General features: G+C 39.6%; 1 protein-coding gene across 1 annotated transcript; it reads right to left on the reverse strand.

The window, feature by feature from the left end:
* Nucleotides 1–509: 509 nt before the first annotated feature.
* On the reverse strand, nt 510–23,704 carry cckbra (cholecystokinin B receptor a). The gene is made up of 5 exons (XM_026301795.1): nt 23,281–23,704; nt 13,892–14,140; nt 7,835–8,096; nt 2,060–2,187; nt 510–1,087 (listed from the first exon to the last, which is right to left on the reverse strand). Exons 1-5 carry the CDS (start codon nt 23,441–23,443, stop codon nt 510–512), a joined length of 1,380 nt encoding a protein of 459 aa, XP_026157580.1. The 5' UTR covers nt 23,444–23,704.
* Nucleotides 23,705–24,766: the final 1,062 nt, after the last annotated feature.

Below are 24,766 nucleotides of genomic sequence, written 5' to 3' on the forward strand. Positions count from 1 at the left end.
AAATACCCTGAAAGATAGAAAAATTGATTAGAAAACAAGACGGGTGAAATCCATAACAATTCACTACTGGGTCAGTAAGTCCTCATTGTTCAGTGGTAAACCTTTGGCACAATCAGAACATAATGATAATATTTACATGTACACATGATTTATGTTTTTGACTTTTTTTTTTCACTAAAATGTCCGTTTCAGTGAAAAAACTACAAAGACAAAGCCACACAGACAGCACAGGCACTTGATGTTCTCTTCAGGATGCACCAAAGCAGATGCTGTCAATTGAACAGAAAGAAAAAGGACTATCGCCAAACTGAAACTGCGTTCTTCCTGCCTCACATTCTGCAGCCATGCACACAAAATTTGAACAAGATCTTTAAAAAGGGTCTTCTGAACAAAGGCAGAGAAATTACTCAGCAGATGATTCACAGCATATCTAGATGAAGACTGAAAAACAGCAAACGGTAACCACTGCCCGATAGCTGCTGTTGTGACCACGCAGCTCTCCTCAAGGCTCAGCAGGTGCCGGTGGTGCTGACAGTGGTGTAGCTGAACTTGGACATGGAGGTGGCCATCGATGTGGCCATGGAGGTGGCGGTGATACCGTCTTCCCCTCCTTCCCTCCTTCTGCACCACCAACACTGGCGGCAGACCCGGTTGCGGTAGCAGCAGGCAAAGGTGGACAGCAGGGCTTTGCGGAAGCGCGTGTTCATGAAGCAGTAAATGATGGGGTTGACACAGGCAGAGGTGTAGGACAGCAGATGTATGAAGGAAATGGGCGCTCCTGAGAGGGCTTTGGTAGCTAACTTCGGGTCAAAAGCCTTCCAGGTGTTGGCTGAGTACAGGGGCATCCAGCAGATGAAGAAGAGTGCTACGATCACCATCAGCATGCGGATAACTCGCTTCTTAGCCTGTAGCTTGGCCTCTGAGGTGTTACTGCGAGCACGCTCAGTCTTGGCCTGTGTGGTACCAGTTGAAGAGGAGAGAGTGGGGAGCTCCACAGCAGACGAGGGTTTTTTGGACACCTGGATGTAGCACCCATCATCGTCATCACTCGTCCCTGCTAAGGGTCTGCCCACACCGTTCTTCTGGCCTATGGACGGTCGGGGCGCAAGTGTCAGTTTGAACAACAAAAGGCAATTTTACTTATAATCCACACAGATTTTATTCATACAATGAACATCCATTGTGGACTGAGGAAATCTTAATTTTAGCAGGGTAAGAGTTATTGAAGTTGGAGGGAAAACCATTTAAGATTTAACCATTTACCTGAATTTCTCCTCGGGGGTTAATGAAGTTTATCTTATCTTATCCTGAAGAACAGGACCCGTTAGACGAGTATAAGGTTCAAGTTTTTTGATCAAAATATGATCAACATCATCAAATGATGTGTAATGTAATTTCCAAGTGTTGATATACACATTTTTGCAGTATTTTCTGCAACTATTTAATAGATGAGCATCCTATACTGAAGGTTATTTCAGATCATCTCAACCTTGGTGAATCACACTGAACTGGACTCCATGGAAACTGGTGCTTCTGGTGCACACAGAATGGCACTTACAAAGCACCTGAAGGGACCACATTTCTACTATGTCTGACAGTTCTCTTTCTTTCTAACGAGAAATTCCTCACAGGCATGAGAACAGTTACAGTAGACTTTGACAGCTGAGAAGAGGTGTATTTTTGGATGGGACAGGTGCAGAACCTGTAGGTAGTGACAAATATGTCATTCTCTGCTTGAGGCAAAACAAACAAATCTCCCCTTGTAGTAGATATGATGCAGTATTTTTATTTATTTATTTATTTTTTTTTGTACCGGTGTTCCTATGAATTTTTGGCTGGTAGAAAGTGCATAATGCTAAAAAATACATTGAAACAGGATTGTTTTTAATTTGAAATTAATAAATGTTCCAATATTATATGGATATTTACTGTACTTCTAGTAAATCTGTCTTCTGTTATAATTCATGACAATTTATTATACATATCTATAAAGAAGGGAATAGATGTGGGGGGGTTGGGAGCCTTTTGCAGTTTGGATTGAATTTATGATGGATCTTACCGCTGGTCTCTCTGTTCTGGCTCAGCTCAAACTGAATGCCTCGGTAGAGCTCTCTGGAGATCAGGCCATAGGCTATAATCATCACCACTCCCGGGATGAAAAACAGAGTGAACAGCAGCAGCACATACCTGAAAAACAAATGGAAAAGGAGAAACATAAAAACACAGAAACACACACAAAGGAAAAACTTTAAAACCAACCAAACACCTCCGACTCTCTAGCTACCCATTGAAGACCTTGCTTCAGTAACAACATAATGCAAAAAATATGTGAACTTAACGATTCAAAGTATTACATGTGTGTATTGGAGCTGTGCTAGAGGCCATGCAGATGGTTGAACCTATCAACAGCCCTCTTTACCTCCATGCTCTCTGGCGAAATGTGCAGTACTGCAGTATCCCAGGCCAGCTCAGCAGCTTGTCCCTGCAGGTCGTCACCCTCCTCAGCACCCTGCAGTTTAACTGTCCTTTATAACTGCCCAGCCATTTGTTTGTGTTTACTACTCAAGGTGTTCTAGTATATGCATATATGTCCACACATTTTACATGTGGCTGAAAGTTTAATTCCTGCTTTTTATTATATTTATGCATCTCATTATGCTTTCCCATCTTCATCTGTTACTGCTACTGTGGCATGCATCTACTGTATTGCTTACAGCTGTGTGGTTGTGGAAGAAATGTTCAGATCGTTTATTTAATCAAAAAGTAGCAATCCCCTGCTCCATTACAAGAGAAGGCATCAGATCCAAAATCTTCGACAAGACAAGACAAGACACTAGGCTCCTGTCATTACATATAATATCATTAATCTCGAACAGTGCATTTTAGATTTTAAACAGGTCACCATTTCTATTAAAAAATGTAATCTGCAAAGTAACCAGTTGCTGTAGCAGTAAGATACATGTAGTGGAAGGCAGGCAAGGCTGTTGCCATGTACAAAAGCACTGGAGCTTAGAGTTTTCAAGTGATTTGGTGCTTCCTTTTTATAATGTGCTTCATTTGTTCATTGTGAGTACTCGTGTTGAATATTTGTGTCTGTTGTTTCGTAACTTGCAATTGGCAAAGCTCTCTGTGTTGCCTTATCTGCTGCACCAGAATCTGGATAGACCCTAGTCACTGTAGAATACAGTGGGTTGTCAGAGGTTTTGCCCTGGAAACAGCAATAAGCACAGTGAGAGTGAATCGTAGAGCTGAGCTGAAATGCAGATAATGTGTTGAAATTAAGTTAAATACCCCATAGCTCGGAGAAAATTATGAAAATACTTTAAATCTAGAATTTAACAAAGTCAAGAAAACAAATGTGTGCCGTCAAGTTCGCATCTTTCCTAGATGAGTTCACATTAGGGCTCCATAATTAGTAGAGTGACTTGGGCTAGTTAGACTAGTTGGACCAGTTAGCTACCGCAGGACTAAGAGTACAAGACCCTGTAGCCTGTTTTCTTTAAGAAGGCTTTAGGCATCCTGGAACCAGGAACCTTTATCAAACCAACTTGTTGACATTTTGACAGTGTACACATTGCATACTGACATATGGCAATAGCAGGACCTTCACATATGGGTACTGTTTTCACAGCAGAAAGAAATGTAACGTAGTTCCTGCATGAAATTACATTTTACTAAATAAACATTAAATATGTGACAATTGAAGACATTTTCTGCTGCTTGAGGATATGTACCCAGCTGATTTTTGATCATTAATGTTCTGTTCATGCAGGAGAATAACCGTCATGGAGTGTCTGATTTACATGGCTTCAAAGAAAAAGTTGTGAACAGAGAAAAGACTTAGTTGACCGAGGGAAATGGAATGTCACTCACACAATGTGGCTGCCACATTGCCTGTAGTCTACAGTGTCTCACACTTTTCATGTAGTGCTCCATGTCAACAATCGTGCAGTGTCTGACCTGTAATTGCTCATTTAGGTCAAGGAAAAGCATAAAACTTAATTTCACACCAGGACCCTATCATCTACTCATCTTTAGTTGACTTTCCCTAATTACCACCTGCACTCTACTACTCATTTGTCCTGTGCCTATTGGTTACATAGATCCTGGTTATTTTCAAACTACCATGTATCCTGTTAACAGCACTGATGATTGCCATAATCAGTGCACAAGGAGGAGATGAGTGACCACAATTAATGAAAGAGAAATCTAGAAAGAGCAAGTCATGAATAAATAAGCTAAAGAAACTGTACATCGGTCACTTTGATCATATTATATCTTCACAATCTACAGCCTCACTTCCCTTTGATTTGTAATAATCAGAGACTACTCTTAAGCACAGATGCCTGACGTGCACATCAGTCAGCACATGAAAGCAAGTTTCATTCATTCTCTAATATTCTAATGTCCTCCTGGGCAACCCTCTGAACTCTGCACAGCCCCTCTGTTTTACTTCTCATTTACAGAAAAGGCTTCAGTCAAAGCCTCTCATCAGCTGGTTGTTTGATACTGCTAGACAAAAGCTGTCAGGAAGTGAATGTAGGAGAGCAGGGACACAGTAAAAAAGGCTGCTGGTGCATAGCTGTGCTTCTTTTGCCACAAAAGGGGAAGCCTAGACCGATGGAGCAGAATCAGTTGCATGAAAACATGAATATTCACATAGTGTTCCTTCTTTTGACTGCTCGCACATCACCTGAAAGCAAATGATTATCAAGAGAAGTATGTCTGGTTACACTAATCATGAATGGAAATGAGTACAAATGAGTGCAGACTTTTTACCTAGGCTACTGATTTCCTAAAATATTTTCTTAGAGCTCACAATCACTGGGGCAGTAAAATAAGACCTGAGCCAATTAGCCTTCTTCAGGGCCAGTGTGGAGAAAAGAGATAATAGTGACTAGTAACCAGTGTTTTAATGGGGGGCGGAGTGCATATATATTCCGTTTTTTTTTTTTTTGCACATAACTTTGTGTCTCTCCTGTTTGTTCTGTGTGTGAGAAGCATTGATAAGCTATGCCCCTGGTAGGGATACGAGAGAACAGCTGGACAGTGAAATGCATATAAGATGCTCCTGCTTTGTGCCTTCGGTTGGGGGGGGGGGGGTTGGTTGGTAGGTTGGTAGGTTGAATGTTAGGGGAAGAACTGCAGTTTATATGTTTTCTTACTGCTCAGTTGTTCTAATGCCAAGTTTATCTATGATGCTTTAATAATACAGGCCATTTGTAGGTTAAGTTGCATAATATCAATGGAATCAGATACTGGATCATAAAATGTGGTTGAGACGCTCATAGGTCTAAATGAAGGCTAACTAATATCTGCATGTCAGTCAAAGGCCCACCTGCATAGACGGTGCGGAACATGAGTTATAATCATACAGGGAAAACCAGGTTTCTTTTCAGTGCAAAATGATATTTGACAATATCAAACTGTCTACTTTATCTATTATGTTGTTTTGATTTTCTCTGACTGCCTTTGCTGCAAAAATTTCTTTAATGTAAAACTTCAGTTTGTGTAAAATGCTTAATGCTCACCGCACATAAGCATAATTATAAAACTCAAAAGCCATTAAATTTGTCTAGGAATTGACTTAATTGTTTCATACCCAATTTATGGCTCTTATGTGGTATTGGTTTTAGTTAGACTGGTGGTATTTTAAAATTAGATATTTAATAACTACTGTATGCACTACTTCACTGGGTGCAAAAAAGGTGACATTTTCATATAGTGAGAGGAAGATGAAAAGGGTATTATCTCCTTGTAATTTAGGTTTTAGCCCTTAACTTCAGTCTTATTTAAAAAGATGGTGATGGTGGTAGAAGATGAAACTGAATTAAAACCTGAAAGGTCCTAGGAATGTGACACATCTGGACTTTTGACATCTGAGCCTCGACTTTCTTCCTCCTCCTCCTCACCGAGTAGACTAATTAACTGTTCTTCCTCTGCCTCGAGTGAAGCTTAAAATTTTGTGAATTCTTCAGAGGGTTTGACCACAAAAGGCTGTCAAGTAGAAAGAGAGCAAGGTTTGTCATGTTCACCTTCTTAAATTTAATTGCACCATCCTCTGGAACACGAAGTTGTTTATTGGCAGATATATGAAGATCTCTGAGCAGTATATTGTCTTTGACTGCATACATATCTAGTTATGGTGCTTTTTAACCCTCTGGGGTCTGAGGGGGTTTTGGGGGCCTGGACAAATTTTGACATGTCCTGACATTTGTGCTTTTTTCAGTGTCTTTTAAACATATTGTCTAAAGTCTGATAACACTGTAATCAGCACAAAATTGGCTACAATAATATGTGAGCAGCAAGTTTATACATGATTGTGTTTTTGAGAAAAAAGTGTTTATGCATGGTTAGTGCAAAACTACAATTTTGAAGTCACTGAAATAAGACCATAAAACACAAACAGAACATTGGTTCACAAGACTTTGGAGACCTGCATGTTGTAGGCTAAAGTGTTTACGTCACAGTGTTGTAAAAGTCATCTTGTTCACACATTCACAGTAAACAATACACTGATTTAAATTTTCTAAGACACTTTTTGTCCAGAAAGGCCATATGCAAGAGGGTGTGTCTGAAATGGCAGAGACAGAAAAGGCCGAGAGCGCACCCTGTTGGCTTTCTTTATTTAAAAATAGCACAACGTTTGGTTTTTATTATGATGGTATACAACTAAAAGTAGACCCTTTACAGATTTGAATGATATATTTCTTTTATCTGTACGATCAGAATTGACGGAGTAATTTAAGTTTGTTTCGGCGTTATCAGGAAAAGATGCGTCAAAACGTGCCGGCGTGTGCGTCGACCCCAGAGGGTTAACAACAAAGCAGCTGCTATTGGTCGTCAGAGGACTTGTAGATGGATGGATTAGTTTCTAATGCAGAGCAATTTTTACAGTAACGGCAATAATCATTTGTCTTTCACCTTTTGCAAGCTTTACTATTCCCTCAGTGCACAGTCAAGAGCAGAGCACAATCATGTAAATTTGAAACAACAGCAAAATGGCAACATGGATCCTCCCAGCACCAAAACTTAAGGCAGACACATTATGCACAGTATCTAATAATGTGGTCACTACTTTCTTTCCCAGTTCCTTGGTCCTTTAAAACGACCTCTACTTTTTTTGAAGACATCTCAGACAGTCTTTAATGAAGGCACAATAGGAGCTGCCTACTTACCTTTACCATCTCAAAAATGTCTCCTACCTAATGACTTCACTCACTTTTCAGACACCATCTCTATAACCAACCGTACAGCTTCTGCCCAGGGCCTTGAACATTAATTCACCTACATTCTTTTATCCCTTTAGTTTTTTCCTCCTGGCTAGGTAAAGAAAAAATACACCAAACACTAGCATTTAGCACAACATCTATTAAGTAGCACATTTACAAAGAGTGGTCTGTTTTAATTTATTAGTCTGAGTACAGTGAGGAGCTGGAGATTTTTCCAGGAAATTTGATCCGTGTTACCAAAATAACCAGATCAATAAGCAGTCTGTTTTCTAACTGTGAGCAATCAGTAGAACGTGGCCTGATTACATCGCTCAGAAGAAAGAACCTACTTTCTGTTTGTCATGGTATTGTAGATGTAGCTTATACAGTTACATAGAAAACAAATCAGTTTCTCCACAAATTTATAAGCAGAGTCAAGCAGTTCACTGGCTGATTCTGTCCATTCATGTTACTCACTTATTGTTCTTTCAGGTTTTATGCTACTTTTTAGTTAGATTTATTAAAGCATTACAGATAGTTAGTAGCCTGATAACAAAAATAAAAAATATGCTCGTAATTATTATACCCATTCCTGCTAGAATTTTATTCCAACCCGTACTTACCAAGTCTGCTCAGCTTCTGGACTGGGCCAGGTGAGACGACACATATGTGCAACGGTACCATTGGCCTTTGGGAATGACCTGAGAATGCTGAACACTGGGTAGGGCACCATGATTAGCAGTGACACCATCCAGGTGAGAGCAATGACGCGGTAGGCATGGGATCGGGTCTGCCATGCGCGAGACTTTAGTGGGTTACAGATGGCGCTGTACCTCTCAATGGCAATGGCCACAAGGCTAAAGGTGGAGATGCTGACTGAGATCCCTACAAGAAAGAAGAGATGAGGAAACATTTAGAAAGCTGGCTGTGGGGTCGATGGGTTACAACAGTCAGTTCCATTTAGTTAGTTGGCAGTATATCCAGATTTGTTAAGCTCCAATGCTACCAAACATTTTTTTTAATCTCCAAACTATTTTACAATGTTTACAATATACAATATATTTACAATACCAGAATGTTACAGTTAAATATCATAAAATCCAAATAAATAAAATGCTCCATCACCACCACTGTCAATGACATGAAGGCTCTTAACAGCTCACTAGAACCTCAGTAATTATCCATGGACAGTGTCTGTAAAGAGTTCAACGGAGGTTAAATTCAAGGCCAGGCTGTATTTGCATCAATGAATATGCATAATCTACTGAGGGGGGGGAGTAGGCTCAGCCGATGGACAGGCTGTATTCTGAGGGTGAGCTGGGGTGAGACAAGTAGCATTAATAACCCCATACCTACATGTCACTAGCAGCTACAGTGGAGTGCCCCCTTGCAGGACTAAATCCACCACACAGAAACAGAAGATCTCTGTCACTGTAATATATTAATCCCCATTCATTGTTCCTTCATGACAGAAGAACACATGCTGTCTAAACCATAGCTTTGCATTATCATTCAAGGGAGGAAGTCATTATGCATACTCCTATGATCATGGTGCAATTCGATTTACAGGAACCATATTAAGTATGTGAATGGTGAACTGCTCTAAGGCTCGGTCGGGCACAATTTATCCTCTCCCTCCCTCCCTCCCTCCACCTTTTCCCAATCGTCTCTTCTGCAGTGATAAAATCTTTGCTTCTTTTGATTGTGATAAGCTTTGTTACCAGAAGTTGAAAGATTAGCATATATTGTCAGCTGCAAATTTAAAGTCTACAAATGTGAAGATTGTAACCTGGAGAAGAAAGAGAACTGTGCAGATACTTGGTGTGGGGTTTGATGCGGAGTTTGATAGAAATAGAGTATGACTTTATCTCATTCCTGTAAGAACAAAGGAACAACAGGAGCTGACTTGAAGGAATACCCCAGAACAAACACTACATCATCATTGCAAAAATATGTTAAAATGCCATTTTATGCTCTTTGAACAGACCCTTCTGTATATTATTTAAAGCATTTCAACTTTTGCAAGAAGGATCTTTTTTTTTTTTAATTGCTGCTACACTGACATGTTGCCTGACAGGGTACTACATCAGACCAAAACCTCTGCGCCTCTGAGAGGAAGAAGGATTGTTACATATTGCAACCCTAGTTCTAGCACATTTCCTTGATGGAGCCCTCAGACTGAGGGTTGTGCTACGCCAACAATGGCATCTTGAAAGATTAAAAAAAAAAAATCACACTCCCTTTCTGAACTCTTGACGCTGTTTGAGGAAGGAAGACCAAAAATCCGTGGCTTACCATCAACGGGCTCTAAAAATACGTTGTTAGAAATTCAGGAAGGTTGAAGTCAGCATTGAGGGACAGCCCACTCGTTCCATGACACAGTCCTTAATGACCACAGCACACTACCGGTCAACTAGAAGAACCACCTCCAGCTCCTGCTAAGCAGAAGGAGGTGGGTGGAACAGTCAACTCATGCAGATCTTATTAATGCATCGGCGTTATATGTGTCTTGCACAATAAGGCTCTCACACCCACACATCTCTTTCAAGTGCTAAACACAGACACGGAGAAAGTCCATATCACACACGTGGGTCGGTGGGTTCTTTTGCTAGCTGCAGTGTTGAGATTGTGGAAATGAGGAACACAGAAGGAATGGAAAGAATAAGTAAAAGGAACAATGAAAATAATAATTTCTGAATAAAAATTCAGTATTTCTGTAGTGCTTTGGAAAAGTTTTTTTTACAAAGCAAAGAGTGAATAAAACAAAGCAGTAAAATAACCGTAGGCAAATTCAGACAAATAAAAATATATTATAAAAGGAACACTAGGAACTTCATGCCTTTGCGTTGAATGAATTTGAATGTTAAACACTTAACGTGATTTCAGACCAGTTTTTCAGGAGGCTGATCAGCTCATCCTACAGAATGTAGACCAGTAGAGCCACGTGTTAAAATCAGTATTTTAAAGTATTTAAAGTATATGCTTATAAAGACTGACAGCTGCAAGGTTGTGCACATTCATGCTGAAGCATAGCACACTTATAGGTGATGTATGGCACTGAGACTCCTGTGATTTGAATTTATGCAGACAGCTCCAAGAAATTTAGCTTCATGTCTGAAGCATTAGAGTCTTGTCCAGTAACAATAGGCTCTATTTCATCAGTTTCCCTTCCCTTTCAACATTTCAGTCCAGGTCCATCAGCCAGTGGAAGCCAACTCTGATCTGCGAACAGAAGTCCTGATAGACCAACTTGTTTGACCTTTAAAGGGTTGTTGCAGTAGTGCTGTAGTGTTCTTTAACGCTGCATATAGAAAATAGCTTGGCTATAGTTTCAGAACCATTGTTTGTTGTCTGTGTGTTGAACTGTCCATAATTAGCTAAACAGAGCAGAGGGGGTTGATAAACAAGCCAGACCAAGAACTTAGTTACTTTGGTTTCTTAGTGTGTTTGCTTTTCATGGTTTCACGTTAAAATACTTCATGACCTGTGAAGCTGATACGTCTCCTTTTAATTTTACATGTGATATTTAACTGCCAAACAGCAAAGTGCAGCCAACATCTCATAGTTTCATGCCCTGAGAGAGGCTAATGTTCAAGCATATTCCTCAGTGATACCAGGCAAGGTGCTGCCGAGTTAATAGCCAGTCAGCTAACTGACCAAATGCTCATATTTTCCCCCCCTGCATTGCATATTTTCTTTTCATTATCAATATAGACTATATTCCTTTTGCTTGTTCTTTAAACCTAAGTCAGGCTACCCACAGTAGTCTTCTTGATAACGGGCTTGTGCGAGGATCTCTTGGCACACCTCAGCCTGGGAGATAAGATTTATATTCCTGAGCTGAAACAATTTCTTGCTCACACCTATTTCTCAGTTGAAATTTGCTCTAAAGAAGCCTAAAGGCATAACAAACTTTACAAATGGAATATATGTGTTATAGGCGCCAGATGCCGTTGCTGCCATTCCTGTAAAAGTTTGCTGGAAGCCACGAAAACCCAAATTCTGCTACATTATGCAAACTGCACCTAAGGGAGAGTTGACAGACTGAGCTGGTAAGTTGGTTGGTAATTGCATCATACAACCAGCAACAAAAACATGGATATATAAATGTGATTGAAGACTACACATAAACACAAATGCACACACCCCAAATATTACAACATCGATCATATAACTACCACTGAAACAGTACAGGCTATGATTCACTTGATTATCGAGCCAGGGGCAAGCGGATGGATCCACGGGGAATGGGTGAATAGAAAGATAAATGGTGTATTATATGTCTGATGGCCGTGTGCTGACACATGAATTTGCGAAGAGTAGATGACTTTGCAGAGCAGGTTTCCCGCAAAATCAATGGGTGAGTATAGTCGCAACGATTCTGTGTATTGATTGGTTTTGTCTTATCAAAGGCTTGACTCATGGGGAGCTAAGATCACCTCGAGGGGGGTTTAATATATATGGGTTTAAACATGCAGACGCTGATGCCCCATATCATCCAGTTGGGCAGTTTTCCTGTCATGTTTACCCCATAGGCAGCACCTATGGGGTAAACATTAAGATGTGTGATGCAGATGTGTGGCATTTGGAAGTCACATGACTGCTGAAAAACATCTGATGATTCAAAAGTACTCAAGGTTTTTTGATGATAATGAAAGATAATGAATTAATTATAGTGAATGAACGCATCCCCTGGTAGAGTATGTGTATCATCAAGAGCATTTAATCAAGAAGGAATGCATTTTAATCATGCCAAAGCAGTATGAATAATTTACGTAAAAAAACTTGTTTGACACAGGCATCATCAACTCCCGGTAACTCCCCTGAAAAAGGAATGGGAAATCATCTACAACATTAATATTCAGCCATTTCTTAGTGGGATCATCGTGAAGGCCTGGTCATAATAGCATTTAAAAACTATGTAACTTCAAGGCAAAATCTAATAGTTTAGTGCTGTAATAATGAAGTAAATCTGCACAAGGTTCGTTTTTGGAAACAATTCAGACCTAGCCAAGTGACATTCTTAATCATCATACTACATATATTACGCAGAGAAAACAAAATGCTGTTGCAGGTTTTGGAGACAGGAAAGAGCATCCATCACATTTGCAGTGAGGGACACTTTGGTCATTAAGCACAGTTTAATAAAAGGACAGGATTTATGTGGTTTAGTGATTCGACAGTTCTGTCGTTGATTATTAGTTAAATGACATTGTGGCCTTTACCTTGACTGCAAGAAATAAAATAAGACAAAGCAGTTATATTTAAAGTCCATGGAAGCAGCCCCTCCTACCTTTCTCCTTATCACAGCTCAGAGAACCCAGTAATTGAAAAGAAGTTTCAATAAGCCTGTTCTCACAGATGGTGCATTGCATTTCTGAGACAATAATAGGATTGTGGACCTCACCATTCAGTAGCTCTTCTCAACCATTCATAGCTCAAAGTGAAGTGCAGAGACAAAGTATTTCAGCAGATCTCACTTTCTTTGCCATCTCTTGTGCTTCAGTCTGACTCAGGCCTCACGTGGCACCTTGACTGTGGTCTGATGGGAGCCAGCTCATCACTAAGTCACACTCCTGAAGATGTGTGACTGTTCGAGCACTTTCAGCATGATGGTTACCTTCTGACAGGCAAAATGAAGCAGAGAGAAAGGCCTCTTTGAAAGACAGGCCCTTGTTAGATATTGAGCAATTTTCAGGCTGCATGCTAAAGCTGGAGCACAGAATCTGATCATCTTCCAGCCACAAAAATAGGGCAGATTTTTATGTTTGAATAATAAAATAGCTATTAACCCTGCCAGAATAACCAGCTCTGGCTAATATACACACTTCAAATTCATCTCATCTCTTCTTTGTTCCTGTCAGTTCTGTTTAGTGTGACTGCGACTTGTGCATAATTTTGGAAATAACAGGCCTGTTTCCTGCAAGTGAGACTTATGAAACCAGTTTATTTTAACCAGCTGTTTATTTGTTGGTTAACCACAGTATTGATTTGTGGCCCACCACTTTCTACTTCTGCCAGTTAACCACTATTGCCAGCAATTGTTTAAACATGGCAAACACAAGTGGATTGTTCCTCATTGGTTCACTTAATCAGTTATAAATTGGTTAAGTGAATATACATTTTACAGTATGTGGCATTATGGCCTGACGGCACCAAGATGATCTTTGGTGTAATGTTACCTTTAGGGAAGCTTACAGTCTTATGTGTTATAGGAGTATCTTCAGTAGCTTTCTATCACCTCTGTGTTTAATATGAAGCTATAGCATTAAGACTAGAAACAAAGACAAGAAGCTAGCCAGGCTCTGCCTGAAGTTATTATAGCAGCAGATGTCAGCTTACACAAAGTAACACATTCACACACTGGAATAAGAGCTACCGCAGAGTGAACAGACACATAAAATAACTAATTTCAGAATTAAAATAAATGTTTGATGCTACTGGTTGTCCTTACACATGGACAGAACTAAAGCCAAGGTGGTCTTCAGAATGAATGTTACAGAGAAGTGATGTGACTCAATAATAGTGCAATAAGTCTGATTTTTACTTCCTCCAAATACGAAATGCTTTTATCGATCAGTATGTGGTCTGACTGATTATGTGGACAGATATATGGCTTCCTAAATTTATTGCTCTGTTTTGAAAGGAAAAAACAAAAAGTCTTCCCAATTGATCCTCACCCATAAAGTAGCTGACGGTCTTGCACATGGCGGCTCCAAAGATGAAGTCCTCCAGGATGTTGGGGATGAGGCTGAAGGGCATGCAGAAGATGGCCATCATCAGGTCACTAACCGCCAGTGACAGCAGGAAGGAGTTGGTGACGGTCCTCATGCGCTTGTTCAGTATCAGGACAATGATGATCAGCAGGTTCCCAAAGACACTGAGCAGGAAGATGAGTGTGTAGAGCAGGATACGCAGTGAGTCCATCTCTGACAGAAGAGAGAGGACATCATTTAAAAGCTCGGTTTTTCTATGTAGTACCGCTGATCAATGATAGGAAGGAAGCACATTTGCACAAGTGAATTACAGAACATAGCGATGTTAATGGGGCATATTGGATGAATGTTGTCTGTTTTAACAGAAAACATCATCTTTAATTAAAATATCTAATTAAAATGAAGTGTGTCTAGTTTTTCTTAATGCTACTGGGAGCAGTAACAAATATGGACAGAGGATAATGACTCACTGCTTCACAAAAGACTTCCAATAGATTCTTTAAACTAAAATTATTTTAAAAATGTGAAACACTTTCTTCATCTGTAATCAGATGTATTTCTTTGTGTAATCATTCCAGCAACTTGCGTATTAAATAACACATGACATAATAAGATAGAAGAAAATAGAAATGTGAGAAAAACAAAACAACATCAGTGCATGAAATAACAGATTGTCAGGTTGTTCACCTGGGAAATAAGGACTCGGGTGCATAACCAAACCCTTAGTCTATTACACGACAGAATGAATTTGCATAATCAACATCTGAACTTGTACTTATGTCAATATTTGTTGCGAGTCAAAGGATAATAAAAAAATAGAAAGAAAAAGATTAAAACCACATTATCGGTACTGTATTGAATGGGTCAGGTAGCTCCCCTGGGAATACAACTCAGGAATACAAACAAAATTAAATGAATCTTTTATTTGCAAGATCAGCATCTTTCTTTTGATTAATGATTATATTTATTCATGTCATTTCATTTTCACCTAGATCAAAATGACCACCAAACAAAATATGCAAAACCACCACAAATATACAGAAAACAATTACAATGATACAAGAAAATGCCTAGAGGATCTTGCTCTTATGTTGCAGGGGTGAGGGCCCATGATTTGTTGTTTCATAAATCATACATCCATACACCCAAATAGCAGATTTTTCTTTATATTACTTCATATTATATATATATACATTACAGTTTTGTCCTGCATTTATTGATTACACTGAGCAAACAGTGCAGCTATTTATACTGTTATTGCAGAGAACCAGAGCTTTAACTGTGAGTTGAACATAAGTGTTTTTCATGTGGTTTCCTCCTTTCAGTGCTGCCATACAGCTGAGCATCAGTGAGAACAGAACGGTCCAGCCAGAGGGTTTTGGGATGCTCCCTTCACTCACACCGGCCTGTCACAGCGAGTCTCTTTGAGAATGAGAGTATCTGACAGGACAAGGTCGGGGCCGGCCATGTGCTTCGCTGACTCTGATTAAGGCAGCGACATGAGAGACATCTGAAGCTGTGCAGCAAAGCCTACAGACAGTGCACCGCACTTCACCTCGAAGGTGCACACACACTCCCCATGAGGAGTGGAACTACACACTCTTAAATGGGGAGTATACAAAGTGTTATTGTGCCACAGTGAATGGCAAACCAAAGAAAAAGCATCTTAATGATAATTTCATATTGTCCACCCACAGGCAAATGAGAGATTCCATTCAGAAAAATAAATGCCTATTACAAGAAAACATAATATTTAGGTAATTTATGACATCCTGTTTGTGTGTGTCTGTCTTTTGTGTACGAGTACTACTCAGGTCTCTTCTGTATTCTAACAGATTCTTTCATCAACTACTACATGGGATTCCAGTCTCCTTCATCCATCCACCTCTCCATTCACTCCTCCACAGCCTCTCATCCCAGTCAGTCCCTGGTGACCGAATCTCTCCAACCAATCATCCAAGTCAGACCTCTGTGACCAAGGTAAATTATCGTCCCCATCAATCCCATCTCAATATCATTTATAGTAAATTGCCCTGGTTCACCAATAGACTCAGGGCTCAAACAGTTAAGATCAGCACCTTTAATCAGACGCCTTCTACCCAAATAAGAAACTTACACCTTCACAAAAAGAGACATTTTGAATAAAGGAATGACACATTCTTCCTTTTACAAACAAGTTGAATTCAAAAGCAAAATACAAAACCAGGACTATTTTCATACTGTGTATTAGGTAGAGACTAACTTGCTCTTTTGCTGTATATTTCTTTATAATAATAAATAATAATAATTAACAGAAAATTGGATCACTGCTCCCGTTTTAAATATTATGTTTTATTTTGCCTTTAAAGAAAACAGGAGTTTATATATATAAAATAAATATAAAATTGTTGAAGACATAGTCAATATCTTATACCTAAAATGTACATTTATCAGACGATCTGCAGAGGAACTAGAGAGCAAAGATAAAACCTGGGATGATGCATAATACTTTAATAATAATATTAATAATACTTTTATTTATAAGGCGCTTTAAGTCCAAAGGCTTGGACCAGTGCCTATAGAAATAGGTTTTAAGTTGTACTTTGAACATGGTAATCACCGCTGCCATATGCGAGTACTGTAAATCTGAATTATTCTTTGGATAAGAAAATCCTGTTCCTGATCCCTGTTTTAGTCACTAGTGAACTGTGCATAATCCACACTAACTTGTGAGACACAAGTGCACACACCAAGCAGGGAGCTCCCACTGGTTCAGCAGCTTCTATTGTGTTAGATTTTGTGTGATCCAGCTGAGATGAAAATGGAATTATCTATTCATTGAGCACCAGCGGTATGTTGGCTCCCCTGAGCCTGACGACTGCAGGACAATTCACTTTGGCTCTTTTGACTCAGTCAAGTGTGACAGCTGTGTTGAAATCGACAGACATCTATAAATACATAACAGATAAAAAGACGCCGTTCACCTCGGTGAAGCTTTATGCAGCAGGCGTTGTTGAATTGGAACAGTTTAACCATGACCCAGGGCTGAAAGACAAACACTTCTTCTTACGTGAGAGTTGTGTATGCTTATTTAACCTCTGTTTGCTCTATTCCTGCTGTGTATCCATTGGGCTGGTGCAATGCAATCTCTAATTATGTTTTCCCACATGGATCATTTAAGTTTCTTCACAACACTTCACTTTGTCTTATCTTTAGGAAAGGATTAGCACTTCACAGCGCACACCAACCCATTTGAACGTTTTCTCATTTATTGGGGGTTGTGGAGTATTTTTCATAGAGCTGAATCTCATTGTGATACATGAAAAAATGTCAAAAAGTTCATAATTAATGGGCAGTAATAATCTTAGCAGTGATGTGATTGCAGAAAAAGAGCAGCAGTTCCGAAAAATCTTTCCAATCACACCGTCGCCATGGGGCTGTGTTTCATATCAAGCCCCCGTGAGATGATGAAATATTCCAAATTGTTAGAAATGACTGTCAGCTCTGTGCAAATCTGATGTTACTCCTAATTATGAGAGAGAAGAAAGCCCTGTGGAAATCAGCCTGTGAAGCAACAGACCTGAGTCAGGAAACAAGTCCTGATCTTGTGGGAGTCACTAATGCCTTTTCTCAAGTACTGTTGAGCAGAAAGCTTATTCCACTACACCTTAACTTTGCAACATTTAAACTGCAACTATTACTTTATTTATTGATTAATTTGTTTATTATTTGATCAATCAAATAATTTATGAACTGGCTGTATATGGGGGAGATCCCTGTCATAGCCCCTGTCTCTCTTTAAGAATGATCTTTGGTCACCTTGCACATTATCTACTGCTGAAGGCTGTGAAGTGCAGTTGAAAGCTCTGGAAAAAGCTGAACCATGAGTGAGGAGATTTTTCTCAAAGTTCCATCCCAAGGTTAAATGGTTTATGTCGGTTTACATCCTGAAGAGTTTATTGCTATTTTAACGAGGCAGCTGCTAGTTTAATGACTCATAGCTGGTGGTGCTAAAGTTCTCAGTGTTTAATGAGGAATGAAATGTATTTAACATGTTTGTTAGGTGTACACACAGTGTGTATGTGGTGACTAATACTCAATGTCAACATTACTTTAAGTAAACTCCATAGGGCACCTTTTACCTATAGACATAAATGTAATGCAGTTCTATGTTTGGTAGCAGTTATAATACAGAAATCAGTCTAATATCGTTACATTATCCTTAAAGAGAAAAAATATCATAGAATTTAGTATTCATTGACTTATATTCAGCCTCAGTGACAGTAGAGAAATGCTCAAATTGAAGGCAAGATGGTGTTGGTCAGATTTACAGTACAGTAACTTGATTGCATTTTTGGATGTGGTTTACCTACAGTCGCATACCTGATCTTCAAATTTTGGCAGGAAGGTCAATTACAAACAAATCACATTCCAGCCTGTAAGACTAGCTAAGAATAATGAACTGCTATAAGTTACCTTTTATGGTATTCATCTGTGAAACAGCACATGTAGAAAACTGGCCTAATTCAAGTCAGACCAGACTGTGTCTTGCACTTGATCTTTTTTAATACACTTTCCAAGCACAAGGATTTGTCAACTTTCATTTCCTCATAACCATTAATGGTTGTGTTTTGGAATTATTTCACTCTCGAATAGTAAACACTCCAAACTGTGAATAAACCACTGCAAACATGCTTGGTATAAATGCTTCGTTAGAGTGGAAAGTTGGTTCTAATGTCTGATTTGTGTCCACACTGCCAATAAGTTACATCACAGAGCACTTAATAGCTCTCTCTGTCATTATCATTCTTTCTAAGCTGACTCTGCCTATTTTCATATTGCCAAGGTAAGTTCAGACAGATGATGGCGTGTCTTGTTTCCTGAAAAATTAAAGCAGAAGATAGAGCTCAGGCCTGAGTGTTTTTGACCTCTTCTTCATGTTAATTTCAGTTACACAGGGGAAGCACGAGCACTGAATACCAAGACTGATTGCGCCCTCTCTTAGGTCTGTGGATATCTGTTGAATATCTTGACTTGTCTGAAAGGATAAAACAGAATACGCGCAATTTCTAGCTACATCCCCATTTGAGGTAAAATATATTTGGATTGATTTTAGATTTAGCCTATTGGACCTTTTTCAGTCCTATGTGCCACACATGACCACACTGCATTACTGTCTCTTAAAAAGTAGTGGCAAATGAATCCTTTGACAGCAATTTAGCCCAGTGCTCAATGTGCAGAAGCCCATGTATCGCATTTCATCACTGTAATGAGTCAGGTTGCTCTTAGAGTCAGCACAGTTCAACTCAATTAGTCTTTCCACCATGCTACCCCATGAGAGAGTAATATTGATCCTACATTACTTTCAAATTTTTGGAAGTTGGAAAGAGCTTGTTTGTAGTGCAGGGACAAGCTCATCACATATTAAATTACCCATGAGGCCTTGAAGGCAATATGCAATTTCCCTCCATTAATTCCTTATTTCTCTGTTTTATCAATATAATTTAGGACACTAAATTGAATATTTTAACTAACAGCTAAGCAACAGGGACTAACAAAACAGTAATTTTGAGAAGATGCTGGGTGGTTTTGGACAATAAGCTAAATGGCAGACACTGCATGTACAGTAGGTGTGAGCTGATATCTATTTAAAGTAAAGCATTTAAGCAGGTAGTCTTAGCATTACTGCACTGCAGCCTCTCCTGAGGGTGAGATATTCAGTAAATCCCTGTCCACTCTGTTGTCTCTGCAAACGCAATGACAGGAAGGCAGCTGCTTGCCAGTGTTCGACAGGCAGGGCTGGCTGCAAACCGTTCAAGTGAGTGTGCATACCAATTACAGTGGCAGGGTGTTCCTAGAGGCCTGAACAGTAAATGCTACATGACATGTATATGCTACGTTAAGAATAGCTAAGTACCATTAGCTGGGGAGACAAATTGAAGATTTGTACACGATCACCCGTTAAATGCCAAGGATTTTTTTAATGTCAAGTTTTTTTATGCCGATATCTTTAAATTCATTAGTTCCCAATATAAAACCATCATTACTCTTGGGCTATTGTACAGATTAAACAAAGATATAATGTGATAAGTATTCAGCTTTAGATGTGCTTGTAGGCAGATTTTATGATAGGCTGTCTCTTTCCAGCAGGCGTCAATCTTAAACTTTACATTAACAAGCAAGAAAGTGAACAATTTCCATATTTCCCAAAAGATTAAAATATTTATTATTATATTTATGTGTTTTCCTGGACTTTCTCTTAAATTTGCCATGTACTTCATAGGTTCAGCTCATGTAGGTTCAAGTCATGTAATCTCATCTTTTACCTATTAGAAGAGCTGTTTCTTAAGGGATTTCTATGTCCAATTAAACATTCAGCAGTGGTGTTTGCCACTTGATTCCTATAAATCACTATGTAAACAAAGCCGTCAGTGAGGCACCAGTGTTTCCAAAGGGAATGCAATGCAATTGAATTACTAAGTGGTCTTTCCCAGGACCATGGATACATTTACTTGCAGGGTTCAGAGTTCACAGAGCAGAACTTGATCAATAACAGCAGTTTAGAGATTTCATTAAACTCCCTGGTCATGCAGGTCTGCTTTTGCCTTGTCATTTTCAGTGGTGAATCACATGACCAGCAGTGAAATTAGCCTTACTAATACCAAAAAAACCCATAACACTACAGCTGTAATTCTCTTCTACAGCAAGTTAATTAAGCGGGTGTGCAGACACAAGGCTTAACAGATCAATACAGCTATTGCATGGTTAAGGGAGTGCCACACGTTTGAGGGGATCTTTAAGATCTGTTACATATGTGCTGTTTTCATGGAGGGAGCTGATGAGATAAATGCATAAAAAAGCTATGATCTCTTACTGATTTTTCTTTTTAAACCTACACTAAACATATTTATTAAACATATTTAAGTTCTTTGTAGTGGATTGTGCACAAGCTCTGCATGGCTTCTTTGTAATAACAACTGGAGCGTATCAGGTTTTTAACTCAGAATCCAGCACAAGTAGTTGGTTTCTTTCTGAAAAAAGGAAACTGTCCATTCAATGCTTATGAGATCTGCTTCCTGATAAGTTAGCTCACATGCACTGAAAAGGCCAGGATGAACTCAGCAAAGTGCCACTTTGAATCAGCAGGGAATGGAGAGTGTCTGGACGGAGCCAAGGTGCAGCTGCAGACGTTATTTAGCATAAGCAGGTCCTGTCTGCTCTCAGGAGCCCTGAATGATTACTATGTTTCTGTTTTATACTATAAGACTGCACTACACTGCGGACATGGATGGAACAGAACAGTCTGTGTTTTGCATAGGATCAAATATTAAAATTGATCAGGATTCATCAATATTTATTTAGAGCAAATTTAAGCTGCTTTTCTGTTATTTCTAAGCAGATTTCTGGGTGTTTGTGTTTATGTCATGAGTGTTGGCATTAAAGATAACATCAGAAAGTGTTGTGTCACATTAGATCTAGAAGCATGTGTACCATGTCTGCGTGTTCAGATTTGATTGAGTTATGACTTTAAGAAGTGTGACTTTGAATGCAAATTGTGGCAAACAGGCCCTAAGTGTTTTGAAGTGGTGCTCCTGCCTCTATGAGCTGTGTCGCAGCCACTGCTGCAGCCCCAACTGCAGCCTACAGTACACACTAATTGTTTGAAAGATGATCAGCAGTCTTCAGTCGGCCGGAGATAAGAGTCGTGTAACTGAATGATTTGTAAAGGTCTAAACCTTGGTATCCCTCTGTAGCCTTTGAGTCCCGTTTTGATGAGAGTGGTCCTCTGTGTATTTAGTCCTCTACAGCTTAAGGATTTTATATATATATTTACCCAGAAGAGGACAAGATAAGAATGCACAAGTGAAGTCAGCCTCTATGCCATTTGTCCTCCGTGCTGGGCAAATTATTGCTAAACTGTAATGCCAAAAATACTTTGATTCCAGTTTTTACAGTACCTTGAATATCTTTTTGCTTTTGGACTGTTGGTTGGAAAAAACTGCAGTTTGGGCATTAGGATTTTTGATGGACAGTTTTAAAAAAAATTTAAAACCTAGTGATTGCATAATATGTAGATGAATCAAAAATAAAACTCTTGCTTCAGTACTTAAGTCCTGTGAATGAAAATTAGAAATATAAGTTTGTCAGTTTCAGCTTCATAGTATTCTCTGTTTTAGTGTAGCCTACCGCTTAAAATTTACATTTCCCTGTTATAACCAGTAAAATGTATCTTTTTGAGTCAAAACTAATATTAAAGTGTGAAGGAGCAGATCCTGTATTACATGTTTTGAGACAGAATGAGATGGAGGCAGTGACCTGTCTGCAGGACGTTTCTCTTGGTCAAACTCTGAACATGCCCCATAGAATTTGATTGCTTTTTGGGTAGCTGAGCCTATACTGCTCCCTCCTGTAAAAGGTCAATAAAGGCAGTGCAGCACAAATCAGAGAAAAAAGCTGTGAATTATTTAGTGGGGGAAGATTTGAAATTTTTTCAATACTGCAGCACCAGCAAGAAGGAGAAAAAGAACTCTAACCCACAATCATCCCTCAATACCAGCCCACTGGGGTCCTGAAGACTAAGCTTGGGGGACCTTGTTGGGTCTGGTGTGGGGTTTTAATCTCCTAGGTAAGAATTATGTAATTAGGTAATTCTAGGTAAGAATTATGTAAGCAAGACAAATAAACATTCAGAATTAAACTGCACAGCTGCACACTACTGTTAATTCTAATTGTGGCATGATTGATGCAGAGTGAACCAGCAGTAAATTGGACTGTTTGGTGATTGATTACCACACTAAGGAAGCTGATCTGAACAAAACTCCTCAATGCAAATCATTTTCTGGTATAATATATTAGCCAGGGAGTCAAAAAGGACAAAATAGTGATGGTCCAAAGGCAAAAGTGCACATTGTTGTTTTGTTATTACATTTAAAGTAGGTAATCGCTCATAGGTGGCAGCTGATAATTACAAGCACCATCAAGCTGAAGTTAACTCTCATCTTTTCTACCAAGAGGTTGGTGCTTTCATTTTGTAGGAGACATTCACTGTCAAGTATAAAACCTTTTTTTATGAAAATAATTTTAAAAATTGCTTTAATTATTTTTTCCAGTGCCAGCAGACAGGCTGTTTACAAAGAATAATGACAGCAATATAAGACACAGATTCCCAGTCCTGATTATCAGTTGAACAGGGGAAAAAAAAAACAATAAGGGTTTTATTTAAAAAAACACCTTCTATGTTTATGAAGGCAGATGTTGCCTTTTGCCTGACAGATGTCATCTGAAGCGTAAACACAGTTTAACACCTCAGCTTGGATGATTCATGAGAGACAGCTTGGTGTGGAGAAGACAGAAGGAGAGCAGAGAAATCTTACCTTTGGGTCTGCTGGCCGGTCTGGGGAGGACGGAGCTGTTGGTGGAGCTGTTGGTGCAGCTGATGTTGTAGTCTCTAACTTCCATGCCGAGGCTGAGGTTCCTCTGCCCCACACAGTCCGCCGACACCTCCAGCACGCTCCAGTTCACCGCTTGCAGCGCCATCCTCTCTGGCCACAGGGACGATCGCAGAATGCTACACCTGAACGGTCTGGGATCAACTTGCCACCGTCGCCTTTTTCTTCATAACAGCCGGCGTAGGCGCGTTATGAAACTTGGACAAAGCCCAAACTTGGTTTATGGATTATAAAATCTAACACCGTGGAATAACCGAAGATTAATCGAAGGTTAACCGGAGTCTGTGAGGTTAATTAAGTCGTGAGGGGAGCCCCGTGAAGCGCCAGGCAGCGCTAATGGCAAAAGACTGAAGCGAATGTGGAGGAATGAAGCTGCGCTGCTAAGGCAACTGAGGAGCTCTCTCTCCTTCACACACACACACACACACACGCGCGCACACACACACCTCCTTCTGCATTCACTTCACGACCGTCATTGTACATTTTGACCAGAACTGGTTCCTTGTCTGCAGCAGAATATTGAGAAAATTTGTTCAAATTGCAATTTTCTGCGGAGAAGTGAAATTCATGGAGGATATGTTGGAATTCTGTTGGCAGTGGTGATGCAACAGCTGCTGGTTACCAGTATGTTAAAATAATAGTCCTGCATTGACATTTCTACTTATTCAAAAATAAAAGGTAGTTATCGGGACTGAAATACTTAAGAAGCAAAGGTGCTTCAAAATGCCCCGTTGAGAAATATGACACCTGTTTGTTTGTGTGTGTGTGTGTGTGTGTGTGTGTGTGTGTGTGTGTTTCTGTTTCTGTTTAATAGTCTCTCCCTGGCTCATTTCTTTAGTAAAGACACCAGACGCTGGTGCGATAAATTTGTTTTCAGTCGTCATTAATCTGTTTTCCTCCAGAAACAGAAACATTTAGATTTTGACACATTCATTACCTTCAATGAGCAGTTTGGTGTGTGATAATACAAGCAAACAGCATTTTAGTTGAAGCTTTAACACAGACTGTCAGAGTAACCTTGTTGTAGTCTTAGCACCTGAGCCTAACCCTGAACCTCCTGTGAGTACTTACCTCCTGACCCATAACTATGGCCAATCACAAGAGATAAGGGCCAGTCGAATGCTGTGATAACACTGGAAGTGGGGGATCAGTATCATCACTTCTGTTCATACTTCTCCTTCATTGAATTGTTTTAATTCGGTTTGTTCAGGCAGATCGATAAGAGATCAGCTCTTTTTCACAAGGAATGAATGCTGGTGATTTCTCTCCTGCAGTGTCAGAGGGGACCATCTTCAGTGGGACAAAGAGCCACAATTCTGCAGCCTTTAGAGGAGAGTACCAGCTACCTGTACCTAAATTGTCTGGTGAATTATGGTGAATTACAGAGGATAGCACCATGGTTACAAAGAGC

The sequence above is a fragment of the Mastacembelus armatus genome, chromosome 2 (genome assembly GCF_900324485.2).
Source record: "Mastacembelus armatus chromosome 2, fMasArm1.2, whole genome shotgun sequence".
Taxonomy (NCBI): domain Eukaryota; kingdom Metazoa; phylum Chordata; class Actinopteri; order Synbranchiformes; family Mastacembelidae; genus Mastacembelus; species Mastacembelus armatus.